The following is a 16,782-nucleotide window of genomic DNA, read 5'->3' as shown; positions in this document are numbered from 1 at the left end:
TGCCCTTTCAGCCGCAACCCATCTCTGGGAATCAATCTATCCTGTCTTAAAAAATTAATTATGAGTGAAATGTTCATGAATCTGTTCATATGTATAAGCCTTTTTTTCTTTTTATATATTATTTACAGATGACCACTTTAAGTCAGATTGTCATAAATATCTTTATTTAAAGTGAAAGAAAAAAGAGGACATAGTTTTGTTGCACAACAAGAGGAAAACTAGATGTGAGTGAATATATAACCAGTACTTTACAAAGAACTCCATACTGCTATGCATAAAAATTATTCACTTTTATTATCATTATTATTGTGTTTCTTTCAGATGATGAGCTTGGATAGATGGAAGACAAGGTGATACATCATAGTTGAAGTCTGGACTGCTGTATTGACTTACATTCAAGGCCAATCACAACATTTACAAGCGTCAACAAAGACCAGACCAGGTTGGCATTGCTGCAGGTATGTGTTTCCGCGGAAACAGTGGAAGTATTTGCTGGCATCAGTAGGGTGTGGGTACAGGCCGTCTGGTTTACCCACACAGAAAGAGTTGATGGGGTCAGCGGTCGTGGTGGGACGTGGTGTAGTGGTGGGCTTGGGTGGGAAACCTGTGACGAGAGATTCAGTATTACTATGAAGCATATAACAGAATTATATGCTGCTGTTCTGCAGTTTAATGGTGACTTGTTTACCCAGTGAGTTTCGCAGATGGTTGACAAGAGGGTAAGCTCCGTTGTAACAGAAGCGGCCAGCAAAATCGTCAAAATCTAATGTCCACACTGAGGCTCCGCCCAGTTTTAAGGAGTTAAGCCACTGCACCTGTTAAAGGAAATACAAGACCAGTTTTGTGAGAGATGTTGTTGGTCAAACCTGTCACTGTTGAAAAACAGGGGCTGATTTTACCTTAGCGGTAATGCTTTCTTGGTTGTCAAATCCAACCCAAGCTCGTCCTTGAACTGCATAGGGCACCATCTGTTCATCAATCCAATGAATGGGGACGCTTGATTCCATGGGGCAAATCTGTGGATCAAACAAAACATAAATTACTTGATAAATTACTGGCTGCTGAGAGCAAAAAAACTTTAGAAATGGTGTTCTTGGATAAATCTGCATTTTTGAACAAACAATCGAGCTAATGATTCAGTGAAACAGTAACAAAGGGAAATTGCTTATTTTGTTTCAGAATGAATCTTTTGAGTGAATGATGAATGAGACAGTCACCCAAGACCATCACTTGCTGCCACCTACTGATTTATCAGTGTAAATGTTATAGAGCAGTAGTTGAGGGCGCAGTAAAGATCAGTAGGACTGACACCTAGTGGTGGAACTTGGCATTGCAGTCCAAATTCAAAATAATACATTGCAAGATTGACAACAGGAGCGAGTGTGTTGTCTGAGTTTGAAGATCAAGCCTTACACCAGAGGTGTCCAAACTTGGTTCTAAAGGACCTATGTCGTGCTGAGTTTAACTACAACTTGCTTCAACACATCAGCCAGGAAATTTCAAGTATATCTAGTTAAAGCTTGATTAGCTGGTTGAGATATGATTAGAGTTGGAGCTAAACTCTGAGTTTGGACTCCACTGCTTTACACTATAAGCTGCTAATCTAAAGTTTAAGTTAGTGATATTTGTATTGAAAAAAAAAACACCCCATGCAGATTTTTATTACTCTGCATGTGTATCTCATTCCAGGAGCTGCTACTTTCATTTAGTGCTCACATTTTTGGCTGCACCCGTTGAGGCTGCCTTCAAGACTAAAATCAAATATGCTGGGTTTTCTGCCAAGGCAACCCAGGGTGCTGAAATATAGTAGGGTAAACTGAGTTTCACAGACCAAAGACAGACATTTCAACACGGAACACACAATTTCAATAGAGAATAACTGATATTAGCATTATTTTCTAGATAAACTAGCATGTTCACTTTCATTTCATGTTTCTTCAGTCTGCAAACATACGGCATTTTATGCTTTAGAAGAGTCAAGAACTTACATACAACACCTTTAAATATATTATAATATAATTTCACAATATTACAGTTTTTACTTTCATGTTAGTTGTAATTTGCAGCCTTACTGAGCATAAAAACTTATAAAAATATACATATTGTGAAATATTATTGTCATTTAACATACGTATAATAATTATTAAACTAATTACTTTCCATTTTACTGTACATTTTTAAATATACATATATTTATGTAAATGTTACATTTATTTTATCAATTATTCTATATTTATTTTTAATTCATAGGCCAATTTTAAGAAGCCAATACAGCACATAACTGTTTTCTGTTTTAATATACTTTATATAAATATAAAAATTATAATTATTTCAAATTTATTAATGGTATTGTTTGTATAAACACTTAAAAGCTATTTTTGTAAAATTTTAGTTCACCAATTAGTGACATAAGACCTGGTTTCTGAAACAAATCTTACTGTGAGTGCTTGTTTTATATGAAAAAGCATGATGTTAAAACCTCATAATAGGACCAGAAGCCTGCTTCGCGTGTGTAGGGGCCGGCATCAGCGGGACCATTGGCTGGAGCCCCGAGACCAGTTTGTGAAGTAGAGAGCATGAATGTGCGTCCATATGTAGGTAAACCCAGCAGCAGCCTGTCAGCAGGAGCTCCACTGCCAAGCCAGAATTCCAAAGATGAATTCTGACGAAGGAAACAAATTAATCTCAGATTAAAAATGATGCTCTAAATTGATGGATTTGAAATATATGAGTTTAGATCTTACGATATTGTGGTGAACAATGCTTCCGGTGTCAAAGGAGCTACGGAAAAGAGGGCTGTTGTGTCCTGTTATGGGGTCCCAGTGGCCATGATAGTCATAAGACATGATGGTCACAAAGTCCACCAAACTATAATAAAAAAGAAAAAAGTTTAATATAGACACATAGACACACACACAGTAATTCTGCTATATTAAGTTTTGATATATGGCCAGATACACTAAACGGCCACTTTATTAGGTACAATTGCTTGTTGATATATGGCCAGATACACTAACCGGCCACTTTATTAGGTCCAATTGCTTGTTGACATATGGCCAAATAAACCCAAACCAGTCACTTTATAAGGTACAATTGCTTGTTAACGCAAATTTCTAATCAGCCTAACACATGGCAGCAACACAATTCATTCAGGCATGCAAACATGATCAAGATGATCTGCTGCAGTTCAAATTGAGCATCAGAATGGGGAAGAAAGGTGATTTGAGTGACTTTGAACGTGGCATGGTTATTGGTGCCAGACAGGCTGGTTTGAGTATTTCAGAAACTGCTGATCTACTAGGATTTTTCACACACACTATCTCTAGAGTTTACAGAGAATGATCTGAAAAAGAGAAAATGCCTTGTTGATACCAGAGGTCAGAGGAGAATGGCCAGACTGGTTCAAGCTCATAGAAAGGCAACAGTAACTCTAATAACCATTCGTTATGCTACCATGTCAATATGGACCAAAATCTCTCAGGAATATTTCCAGTATCTTCTTGAATCTATGCCACAAAGGATTAAGGCTGTTCTGAAGGCAAAAGGGGGTTGAACCTGGTTCTAGTTAGGTGTACCTAATAAAATGGCCGGTGAGTGTATGCACATATATAGATAATATTTTCTACATAAATTTGTAATTTTAAATGTACATAATATACATAAATATATAATACATAATAATATACATAAACATAAATATATGCTAATGGCCATTTTTGCAATATTTTGAAATATATGTTGCAAATATGCACAGTTGAGGTCAAAATGATTAGCTTTCATTTTTTTTTTTTTAATTATTATTTTTAAATGTTCATTTTTTTTAATATCTGTGAAATCCAGACATGATTTTGTATGTAAAATATGTGATTTGCATCAATCAGATTTCCATATGCGTGAACTTACCTTGCAACCTCTTTGGCCTCGTAAGCATTTTCGATAGTGGTTTTGATGGCGGACACTTTGATGGAGAGAAGCAGAGGAGTTTTCTTTGTGTCGATGGCCTCTTGTTCAATTGCATCTCTCATTTCCTGAGAAAGATCCCACAGTAAACACAAGTTCAGTGGAGTTGAATTCATATGCATTATAGCTGGAAGTAAATGTGCATCATATTTTCTTCACCTTGATGAATGTAGTCAGCCTCTGCTTGTCCTGTGGTGGACTTCCATTATGACCAGGATACTGCCAGTCAATGTCCATGCCGTCAAACTCATGGAGCCGCAGGAACAATAATGCATTGCGGATGAAAGCTTTGCGGTTTTCTGGAGTCGCCACCATGTTAATGTATCTGAAGTGCAAAGAGAGGCATACAGTGAGCACATGTGATGTGTTTCATTAATTCTTGTCAGCAGCTTGGGATTTAAGTTTGAAGAGCATTTTAAAAACTGGAGAATTATCATATTGCTGCATGATTAACACAACATAAAAAATAGGAACAATTATTAATACCATACTATAAGTCATTGTCACATTCTGGTGTAGGCATCAGGTTAAATCGAGTGGTTTCATTTACTAACTAATTTATTTACATAACTTTAACATATAAATGAGTGCTGTCAAATGATTAATTGTGATTTATTGCACCAGAAATGAAAGTTCATATTTACAAAATATATTTGTGCGCACTTTTTTAGATAAAAATATTGATATATATTACCAACTATATATTAGCATAAATATATATGTAAATATATACATAAATAAATATACACAGTACATATGTATAGATTATATAAATACAAACTTTTTATTCTAGATGTGATAAATCATTTGACAGCACTAATTTAAATAAATATTTTTAATTTATAGTTGAAATATATATATTTTTAATTATTCATATTTATGTAAATAAAGCCACAAGTGTATTTTTATGACCATTAATTGCTTAAATAAGTGTGCATTTGTATATACTGTATTTGTTTGTATATATGAACAAATGATCACAAAATGTTTAAACATTATTAAATAAAATAAAAAGTAAATTAAAAAATAAACTAGAATTTGAATTTAAATTGAAAACTAACTAACTAACTAACTAACTAACTAACTAACTAACTAACTAACTAACTAACTAAATACAAATAAATAAATAAATAAATATTTAATACTACAATAATGGTGCTAATTGTTCTACTTACGGACTGACACCATTGACCAATCCTCCAACAGACAGCTGTGTCTTCAGTGCAGGATTTCTATAAAATATATACAAAATTTAAATAAACCAAAAGTATACAAATATATGAATAACAAATGTAAAAACAACAATAAATTGGTTCAATCTTTCAACCCAAGACGTGTGTAAACATTAACCATTGTTTATGGCTCGAGAATAGCACTATACTGTAGAAACAGCATTTGCTTACACTTTCTTGAGCTCGTTCATTGACTTGTACAGATCGACATCATTCCATTCAATGGTGGTGATCTGATTATCATAGCTGATGGTTGCCAGAGCGTAAACCACATGAGTGCAGAGGAATGGGTCGATGTTTTCTGGCAAGAACTTCCCATTTCCAGGTCTGTACTGGGACCAGTTGGTCATGTAGCACACCAGTTTTGTGGAGGACACTGTCAAAAACAATTATGATCTTGTTAAAAAGCTCATGTAGAAACATTTATTATTTTATAGTAATGAAAAGGTTCTTACCAATCTGTAATGACAGCAAGATGCCCAGTCCTATGCAAAAAAGAAAAAAGAAAAACAAGAATTATGCATAAAACATATTCAATTATAATTAAAAATGTGTTTAAATAACAAATATAATTTAAGAAAACTGAATATGCAACAATATACCTGCTAATATAGTCAACTTAGTCATTTTGATCCTGATCCAAACCAGTATGCTTGAGAAATAAAGTGAGCTGAAATCCAAACAAAACAAAATCAATTGATTTGTGCGTATGAACAATATTAATAAAGAAACTAATGAAAGGAAAGGAGTTAAGGTGTCCCCTTTTTACCTGTGTCAGCTGCACTGAGAATGGCCAGTTTGGTGAAAGCCCCTTCACGATCATGTATACTTATACATTATTAATAGTTCCAAAGTACAGCTGATAAGGGCTAACTTCATCAGAACTGGGCAATAAATTAATAACAAGTCATAAAACGGGCATATTACGGTAAGGTGATATTATCTTTGTGGGTGTTATGACATTATAGGCTAATAGTCAGAACTGTAATCCCTCAATTACATAAAAATAATAATACATCATCAGATTTGTTTCATGTATACTAGTACTGCAAAATGGCAGAACACTAATATTAATGAAATACTAGCAAGTTAATTGGCACAGGCATCCAGAAACCTGTGCATGTTTACACACAGGTTTAATTGTTAGTACAGCATGGCATTGCGATTTATGTATAGATATTGGGGTGGACACATTTTCTTTTGGTCCATAAGGAAATAAACAGTAAAATGAGTAATAGTTTTCACAACTATTTTGAACTAATATCTAAATTTTAAAATGCTAGCAAGAGTTAATGTGCACTTAAAAAAAAATGAATCAATATTTTTAATTCACAGTGCAATTTTGAATGTCAAGCTATTACATACTTCCTTTTTTATTCTTCAACACTTAGCTCCAGGTTACCTCACAGTGTTTAACTGCTACAAAATGCTGTGATGGAAATGGAACTAATGTTTGTTTTTTGTAAACAAATATTAGCAATTGTTAACATAAGTGTTTGCGCACAATTAAAACATCTGCTCTAATCCAATAAAACATCTGCCTTAATTCAAGCCGTACAAAAGAGCTCATTTTGCTGCTTGGTATTACAGACTGGCTAATCATTATTTCTAATCAGATTATTTTATTGGATTCATTCTAAGCGTAGGCGGTTGTGACCAAATGGTTGTAGAGCTGGACTTGTAACCCAAACGTTAAAAAAGGTAAAAAAAGTGCGCCACATAGGCCAGTCACAATAATCCATGGACACATGACCTCAATCATTTTTTTAGTGATGCAATATATATCGCCCCTACCTAAAAGCTATTTTAGCAACATTTTAGCTGATTTTCTTAACATTTATTATGATTTATTTAGGATGTATACATTTTCACATTCTGATTCCAGTGCCTATGATTCAATTGTTAGAACAACTATAATTAAATTAAGAATAAAATATTATGTGTTTTTGGGAAAAGTGTATTTGCATAGTGATGATATTGCAGATGATATTGTATAGTCCGATCACTTGTGAACAAAACTCCCAAATACTAGAACTCCTCTTCCTGGGGTAAGGACTGTCCTCCAACCTGGAGATGGCAAATCACCATTTTCTAGTGGATCACCATGGCCTCGGACTTGGGAGGTGCTGATTCTCATCGCAGCCGCATTAAACTCGGCAGCAAACCACCCCAGTGCATGCTGAAGGTCCATGTTCGATGAAGCCAACAGAACAACATCATTTGCTAATAACAGAGATGAGATCCTGTGGTCCCCGAACCGGACCCCTGCTGCGCTTTGAAATTCTGCCTATAAAAATTATGATCAGAATTGGTGACAAAGGGCAGCCCTGCCAGAGTCCAATATGCACTGGTTTGACTTATTGCCAGCAATGCAAACCAAACTTCTACTCTGTTCATAGAGTGGCGAAACAGCCTTCAACAGAGCGCCTCTGACCCCATACTCCCAGAGCACCCTCCACAGAATGCCACAAGGGACACAAAACACATGTGGACTGGTTGAGCAACTTCCCATGAACCCTCGAGCACTCTGGTGAGAGCTGGTCTAGTGTAACACGGCCTGGAAGATAACTGCATTGTTCCTCCTGAATCCTAGGTTAAACCTAGAGTTAGAACATCATTTTTTTTCTGATTAAATCTAATAGTCCATTGTTTTCAATAATTATTTTAGGGTTTTTTCACTTTTTTGGGATATGATAGTGGAGGTTAGAAACAGCAAAGCATTGAGATCAGAGAAAGGCAAAGGATCACCAAACAACCTGGAGCCGGGAATTGAACTGGTGTCACAGTGAACACCATCTGAACTCCTAAACATTAGACTATTAGTGCCAACCAGTACACAATTTGAACAGAATTTCATTGATTCTAATAAATCGGACAACAAAAATAAATAAATAAAAAACTGGCAATTTAAATAAAATTACAAGCTTTCAGTTAACAATCTTTTTTTTTTTTTTTTTTTTTTTTTTGAGTACACCAAGAAACAGCTATGCCTACCAAATTTTACCTTATTATTAAAATTATTAGCCTTATTCAATTTGGCTTAGTCCTTTTGAACCGCCAACTTATCCAGCATATGCTTTACATAGCGGATGCCCTTCTAGCTGATACCCAGTACTGGGAAACATCCATACAAACTCATTTACACACATACACTACGGCCAATTTAGTTTATTCAATTCACCTGTACCACATGTCTTGTGGAAAGAACCGGAGCACCTGGAGGAAACCCACATGAAAAAAGCGAGAACATGCAAACTCCACACAAAAATGCCAACTGGCCCAGACAGGACTCGAACCAGCGACCTTCTTACTGTGAGGCAAAAGTGTTAACCACTAAGCTAATTTTAATTTTAGTCTTTTTTAAGACCCATAAATGAGTTTAGATCTGTCAAATGTGGTATCATCTACATCCTGGACACATAGCATCATTTATCATCTTGTCTGCATTACAGACATGTCATTAGTCAACCATACATGTAGGTGTGCAACATAGAAGCGACTAAAAACACAGTGTCTTCAAATACGGTCAAAATGTTTTATTACTGAAGAATATTTACAAGTGCTGCATTATTCACATTCAGTCCACACTGGACAGGCTCAACCTTTACAACAACTGGGGTACACGGTAGATCAAACAGACAACTTGACATCACAACCTGAGTGACCTTCAGAGTGAAACTAGCGTGCCATTCGACTCACATAAGCGCACATACAGTCCGTTTAGAAAAGTTGTGTAGCGGCTATAAAATGATGAGTTGTGTGTGAAGCCCTGATTGAACACAAGAGGGCAAACTACATAAAGTATTGAGGGGGAAAATACATGGTGAACTCATAGTGTGATTCAACACAACTACAAAGAACAAGAGGACACTAGTTTTAGGGTTTTGTAGTCCTAATGTGACTTTAATACATTTATAAAGTGTAGTTTTTTTTTGCTACTGGGTTTGAGACTAGAACCACTATAAAGCTACCGATGATGCTGTTGTGTGCAGCTTTTTGCTAAAATGGTTTAAAATGCCACTGAGTGATTAGGAATTGTAATTTACAGTAAAAATCTCATGGACATTACTTGACATAATGGTAAAGAAAGTGATCAAGAACATTACCTGACACTACCTGACAAAAGTCTTGTCGTCGATCACGGTTGTAAGAGTAAGAATTCATAACTTGACTTCTAGTTGATTTTTGGAAAAGTGGCAGAATTTGCAGATGAATCATCTGTTGAACTGCCCCCCAATCATCACAAATACTGCAGAAGACCTATTGGAACCTGCATGGACCCAAGATTCTCGAAGAAATCAGTCACATTTGGTTAAGGAAAAAACATGGTTTGGGGTTACTTTCAGTATGGGGGCGTGCGAGAGATCTGCAGAGTGGATGGTAACGTCAACAGCCTGAGGTATCAAGACATTTGTGCTGCCCATTACATTACAAACCACAGGAGAGGGCAGATTCTTCAGCAGGATAACGCTCTTTCTCATACTTCAGCCTCCACATCAAAGTTCCTGAAAGCAAAAAAGGTCAAGGTGCTCCAGGATTGGCCAGCCCAGTCACCAGACATGAACATTATTGAGCATCTCTGGGGTAAGATGAAGAAGGCATTGAAGATGAATCCAGAGAATCTTGATGAACTTTGGGAGTCCTGCAAGAATGCTGTCTTTGCCATTCCAGATGACTTTAATAAGTTATTTGAGTCATTGCAGAGATGTATGAATGCTGTTGTCCAAGCTTATGGGAGTCAAACACAATATTCATTCTTTTTCCACTGCAGCATGACTTTATATTCTATACTGTACATTATTTCTGTTAAGTGACAAGACTTTTGTCTAAGCAAAGTCAGACTTTACTGTCCTAATTAAATAATTTAAAAATCAAGTCATGATCATATTTTATTTAGGTAAAATAAGAGTAATCTAGAGGTCTTTGCCTTTCATTTAAACCACTTCTGATGCCAAATAATAAACTAGAGTTGAGTTATTATTTGTTTTTTCTAAAACTTGGATAGGTGACACAACTTTTGTCAGGTAGTGTATTTAAAATAACTAATTAGTTCAAACAGTCAAGCACTCCTCGTACACAGAAAATGAATATATTTACAGACACAAGTAGATGTTAAATAGAAAAATTAAATACATTAAATACAAACGTTAAATAGAAAAGATGTTAGAATATTAAAGAAAAGCAGTTGAATAGGCACTAATTAAATTAAGTGAAAATCTGACCTTCTTGATCTAAATGAGATTCAGCATCTGGACAATAACTTGAATACTGCCAGATTTGACCTTCTACACCGTTTGTACTTTCATAGGTAATGCCACAGTACTGCAAGTCAAAATGTCAAGAAATATTTGGAAAATAAATTTCAGATAAAATATAAAAAATAAAAATAAAACTTAAAAAAAATAAATACAATAAAATATATAGGTTTTTAAAAAACAAATGTCTTCAAACATATAGTTGTGGATTTTAGACCAGGGGTCACAAACAGTCAGGAACTGCCAAACACTCGACCCCAGGACCCTCAAATCAGTCTAAGGTCACATAATCAAAACACGTGTATTCTAATTCATTAAGCCAAATGGCCTTTGTCACCCGAAGTATGATTATGTTTCCATCAAAAGAGGCAGCCTCCAAAAGATTGAGCCATTCACTTCACAATCACCATTCAGTCCTTGGAGGAAAACAATACCTTACAATAAAAGATAATATTATAGGATAATTATTAACATGTTTGTCCATGAGTGTTATCGTCGGTCTTGTTCAATGTCCAGTATTTCGCTCTTGTAATGTGCTAAGAAAGAAAGAAAGAATCAACCTAAGGACGTCATTTTTATGTAATCGTTGAGAAAAAAGGCAACGAATAAAGGCAATAATAATGAGTGAGATAACGAAGCGATAACTTTGGCAAGCCCACTTTAATAACTAAACAAATCTGAGCTTCTGTTTTACCGCTGCCTTTCACCTGTCAAAACTAGAATACTGCGACAGTCATTCAACAACAATACAAAACAATGTTAAGAAAATTCATGATCCGCTCTTGCTTCCTCGGCACCCAAACAACTACAAACGAAAAATTAAAGTATTAAATAAAAAACGTAAACATTCAATCGGATCGTTTTGCAGTCCACTTGCTGCAATGAAGTTGTTTTAAAAAAAAGAGTTTGGAAATGTCAACAATACATCCATGAGTTTATACACCAAACAGAGATGTTGTTATTGTTGAATTTTAGAAACTACAACCGAATGTTGACATGACCATTGTCACGTTTCAGTTTTCATAAGGCAAGCGTCTAAAATTATAACACAATCAAAAAGTCTCCCACATAGACCAGTCATTCTTGTAAAAAAGCATTTTTATACAAAAGAATCTTCCACTCCTTACATTGCATTCCTCAGGAAAACCCCCGAACCCCCCACCCTGCCCCCTGCCCTTCTGAGGAAAACCTGCTGCATTTTTTGTGGCGTTCAGAAGAAATGCCCACATCACAGTCCTGATGAGCCAATGAGAGCGAGCGCAGTGAACAGCAGAAGAGACCAGCAAGGGGTCCTCCAATTGCCTGAGCTGTTCTGGACCATCATTCCAGTGCCTGTGGATCAAACACACTGACATTTAGTACTACTGTAGTTATTGTACTAAACCCAGCACTCATAATTACTCTCACGTCCATTTTACACCTGATATTAAAATGTTTTTTCTTGGTTAGTGTACATTGCTACTTTTTAACTGTAAACAACTGGTTAACAAAAATAAAAAGCACAATGTTCTCTAACCAGTCCTGATTTTCTCGAAAGCCCACAGTATAGTTTTACAGGCTGTCAGTTCAGAATTGTCTTGTTGGCTTCTTTTGTATGTAAATTGTGTTGACTTGTTTCCTTTAATTAGTTTGAAGATCATAAAACTCCCCTTTATACACTCAACCACAGAGAAGATTTTTTTTTTGTTGAAGCATTTTTATTTAATTTTTTACTATCATCTCAGAAACATTGCAAGAATTAGATCCTTTGTTTCCAGTGAAGACTTAGAGAAACTTGTTCATGCTTTTATCAGCAGCAGAGTGGATTACTGTAATGGACTCCTCACTGGCCTTCCCAAAAAGACAGTCCGACAGTTACAGCTCATCCAGAACGCTGCTGACAGGATTCTGACCAAAACCAGAAAACCAGAGCACATCACACCTGTCCTCAGGTCTTTACACTGGCTCCCAGTTACATTCAGAATAGATTTTAAAGTATTACTGTCTTTAAATCACTAAATGGCCTAGAACCTCACAACATTACAGATATGCTCATTGAATACAAACTTAACAGATCACTCAGATCAGTAGGACCATATAACCTAGCAGTTTAGACAAAGCAGGGTGAATTCGCCTTCATGTTCCACGCCCAGATGTGCTCCAACATTAGGCACATTCAAATCAAAACTGAAAACACTCTGTTTAGTTGTGCCTTTACTGAATGAGCACTGTGCTATGTCCAACAGATTATCCACACTATTACGTCTTTCTAATTTTATAACCTGTTTAAACACATTTTAATCTGTTTTAACAAATTTTAATCATTTTTTAATTTTCGTGTTTCCCTTATTCCTGTTCATGTAAAGCCCTTTGAATTACCATTGTGTATGAAATGTACTTTATAATTATATTAATATAATATTTAAAAAAATGATAAATAATATGATTAACAGTATTATTTAAAAAAAACATTTGACTTATTTTATTGTTATTTTTGTATGAATTAAACAGTTACAATAAAGCAGACAATAAGGTTCATTAATTAATGCATTTACTAACATGAACTACGTATGAACAATACTTTCATGCATTTTCATTACTAATGTTAACTAACATGACCAAATACTGTAATAAATTTATTATCTATTGTTTATGTTAGTAAATGCATAAAATAATATAACCATATTTTAAAGTGTTACCAAACATTTCAATAATATGAATTTTATTTAGGTACTTAGTCAAATAAGTTTAATTAAAACAATTTTTAATTTTTAATCTTGATGGTCCAGGATCAACAGAAGTGAGTTTATAATATTGATGGTCCAGGATCAACATTAGTGAAATTTACTCTTGATGGTCCAGGATCACCATTAGTGAATTTTAATCTTGATGGTCCAGAATCAACATAAAAGAATTTATAATCTTGATGGTCCAGGATCACCATTAGTGAATTTTAATCTTGATGGTCCAGGATCACCATTAGTGAATTTTAATCTTGATGGTTCAGGATCACCATTAGTGAATTTTAATTTTGATGGTCCAGGATCACCATTAGTGAATTTTAATCTTGATGGTTCAGGATCAACATTAGTGAATTTAAATCTTGATGGTCCAGGATCAACATAAGAGAATTTATAATCTTGATGGTCCAGGATCACCAATAGTGAATTTGAATCTTGATGGTCCAGGATCAACATAAGTGAATTTTAATCTTGATGGTCCAGGATCAACATTAGTGAAATTTATTCTTGATGGTCCAGGATCAACATAAGAGAATTTATAATCTTGATGGTCCAGGATCACCATTAGTGAATTTTAATCTTGATGGTCCAGGATCAACATTAGTGAATTTTAATCTTGATGGTCCAGGATCAACATAAGTGAATTTTAATCTTGATGGTCCAGGATCAACATTAGTGAAATTTATTCTTGATGGTCCAGGATCAACATTAGTGAATTTTTAATCTTGATGGTCCAGGATCAACATAAAATAATTTATAATCTTGATGGTCCAGGATCAACATTAGTGAATTTTAATCTTGATGGTTCAGGATCAACATTAGTGAATTTTAATCTTGATGGTCCAGGATCAACATAAGAGAATTTATAATCTTGATGGTCCAGGATCACCAATAGTGAATTTGAATCTTGATGGTCCAGGATCAACATAAGTGAATTTTAATCTTGATGGTCCAGGATCAACATTAGTGAATTTTAATCTTGATGGTCCAGGATCAACATAAGTGAATTTTATTATTGATGGTCCAGGATCAACATAAGTGAACTTTAACCTTGATGGTCCAGGATCAACATTAGTGAATTTTAATCTTGATGGTCCAGGATCAACATAAGTAAATTTTAATCTTGATGGTCCAGGATCAACATTAGTGAATTTTAACCTTGATGGTCCAGGATCAACATAAGTAAATTTTAATCTTGATGGTCCAGGATCAACATTAGTGAATTTTAATCTTGATGGTCCAGGATCAACATAAGTGAATTTTATTTTTGATGGTCCAGGATCAACATAAGTAAATTTTAACCTTGTTGGTCCAGGATCAACATAAATGAATTTTAATCTTGATGGTCCAGGATCAACATAAGAAAATTTATAATCTTGATGTTACAGGATCACCATTAGTGAATTTTAATCTTGATGGTCCAGGATCAACATTAGTGAATTTTATTCTTGATGGTCCAGGATCAACATAAGTGAATTTTAATCTTGATGGTCCAGGATCAACATAAGGAAATTTTAATCTTGATGGTCCAGGATAAACATAAGTGAATTTTAACCTTGATGGTCCAGGATCAACATTAGTGAATTTTAATCTTGCTGGTCCAGGATCAACATAAGTGAATTTTAATCTTGATGGTCCAGGATCAACATAAGGAAATTTTAATCTTGATGGTCCAGGATCAACATAAGTGAATTTTAACCTTGATGGTCCAGGATCAACATTAGTGAATTTTAATCTTGCTGGTCCAGGATCAACATAAGTGAATTTTATTCTTGATGGTCCAGGATCAACATTAGTGAATTTTAATCTTGATGGTCCAGGATCAACATAAGTAAATTTTAATCTTGATGGTCCAGGATCAACATTAGTGAATTTTAACCTTGATGGTCCAGGATCAACATAAGTAAATTTTAATCTTGATGGTCCAGGATCAACATTAGTGAATTTTAATCTTGATGGTCCAGGATCAACATAAGTGAATTTTATTTTTGATGGTCCAGGATCAACATCAGTGAATTTTAATCTTGATGGTCCAGGATTAATATCAGTGAATTTTAATCTTGATGGTCCAGGATCAACATTAGTGAATTTTATTCTTGATGGTCCAGGATCAACATAAGTAAATTTTAACCTTGTTGGTCCAGGATCAACATAAATGAATTTTAATCTTGATGGTCCAGGATCAACATAAGAAAATTTATAATCTTGATGTTACAGGATCACCATTAGTGAATTTTAATCTTGATGGTCCAGGATCAACATTAGTGAATTTTATTCTTGATGGTCCAGGATCAACATAAGTGAATTTTAATCTTGATGGTCCAGGATAAACATAAGTGAATTTTAACCTTGATGGTCCAGGATCAACATTAGTGACATTTAATCTTGCTGGTCCAGGATCAACATAAGTGAATTTTAATCTTGATGGTCCAGGATCAACATAAGGAAATTTTAATCTTGATGGTCCAGGATCAACATAAGTGAATTTTAACCTTGATGGTCCAGGATCAACATTAGTGAATTTTAATCTTGCTGGTCCAGGATCAACATAAGTGAATTTTATTCTTGATGGTCCAGGATCAACATAAGAGAATTTATAATCTTGATGGTCCAGGATCAACATTAGTGTATTTTATTCTTGATGGTCCAGGATCAACATCAGTTAATTTTAATCTTGATGGTCCAGGATCAACATTAGTGTATTTTATTCTTGATGGTCCAGGATCAACATAAGTGGATTTTAATCTTGATGGTCCAGGATCAACATAAGGAAATTTTAATCTTGATGGTCCAGGATCAACATCAGTTAATTTTAATCTTGATGGTCCAGGATCAACATTAGTGAATTTTATTCTTGATGGTCCAGGATCAACATAAGTGGATTTTAATCTTGATGGTCCAGGATCAACATTAGTGAATTTTATTCTTGATGGTCCAGGATCAACATTAGTGAATTTTATTCTTGATGGTCCAGGATCAACATCAGTTATTTTTATTCTTGATGGTCCAGGATCAACATAAGTGAATTTTAATCTTGATGGTCCAGGATCAACATAAGTGAATTTTAATCTTGCTGGTCCAGGATCAACATCAGTTATTTTTAATCCTGATGGTCCAGGATCAACGTAAGTTAATTTTAATTTTGCTGGTCCAGGATCAACATAAGTGAATTTAAATCTTGATGGTCCAGGATCAACATTAGTGAATTTTAGTCTTGATGGTCCAGGATCACCATTAGTGAATTTTAATCTTGATGGTCCAGGATCAGCATTAGTGAATTTTAATCTTGCTGGTCCAGAATCAACATTAGTGAATTTTATTCTTGATGGTCCAGGATTAACAGAAGTGAATTTTAATCTTGCTGGTCCAGGATCAACATCAGTTGATTTTAATCTTGATGGTCCAGGATCAACGTAAGTTAATTTTAATCTTGATGGTCCAGGATCAACATCAGTGAATTTTAATCTTGATGGTCCAGGATCAACATCAGTGAATTTTAATCTTGATGGTCCAGGATCAACATCAGTGAATTTTAATCTTGATGGTCCAGGATCAACATCAGTGAATTTTATTCTTGATGGTCCAGGATCAACATCAGTTAATTTTAATCTTGAT

The 16,782-nt window shown here is 34.8% G+C and overlaps 2 protein-coding genes across 2 annotated transcripts in view; both read right to left on the bottom strand.

Annotated features, from left to right (window-relative positions):
• Nucleotides 1-142: 142 nt before the first annotated feature.
• Nucleotides 143-5,995, bottom strand: chia.1 (chitinase, acidic.1). Its single transcript, NM_213050.1, is given in 12 exon segments — nucleotides 143-604; nucleotides 689-815; nucleotides 900-1,016; nucleotides 2,480-2,662; nucleotides 2,745-2,868; nucleotides 3,904-4,028; nucleotides 4,120-4,285; nucleotides 5,136-5,192; nucleotides 5,364-5,568; nucleotides 5,648-5,677; nucleotides 5,795-5,862; nucleotides 5,962-5,995. Coding segments are annotated over 11 exon segments (1,368 nt in total). The 5' UTR covers nucleotides 5,820-5,862; nucleotides 5,962-5,995; the 3' UTR covers nucleotides 143-395.
• A 5,092-nt stretch (nucleotides 5,996-11,087) lies between these two features.
• Nucleotides 11,088-16,782, bottom strand: part of cntn2 (contactin 2) — a gene marked incomplete at its 5' end in the record, with an annotated part of 114,865 nt that continues 109,170 nt past the window's right edge. The window contains 1 exon segment of the mRNA NM_131446.1: nucleotides 11,088-11,779. Within this exon segment, the coding sequence (NP_571521.1) occupies nucleotides 11,676-11,779 (104 nt within the window).

Source organism: Danio rerio, chromosome 11 (genome assembly GCF_052040795.2).
Source record: "Danio rerio strain M-AB ecotype USA chromosome 11, GRCz13ab, whole genome shotgun sequence".
Lineage (NCBI taxonomy): Eukaryota > Metazoa > Chordata > Actinopteri > Cypriniformes > Danionidae > Danio > Danio rerio.
Note: the sequence above shows the minus strand (reverse complement) of the source record. Positions and strands in the feature narration are given on the sequence as shown.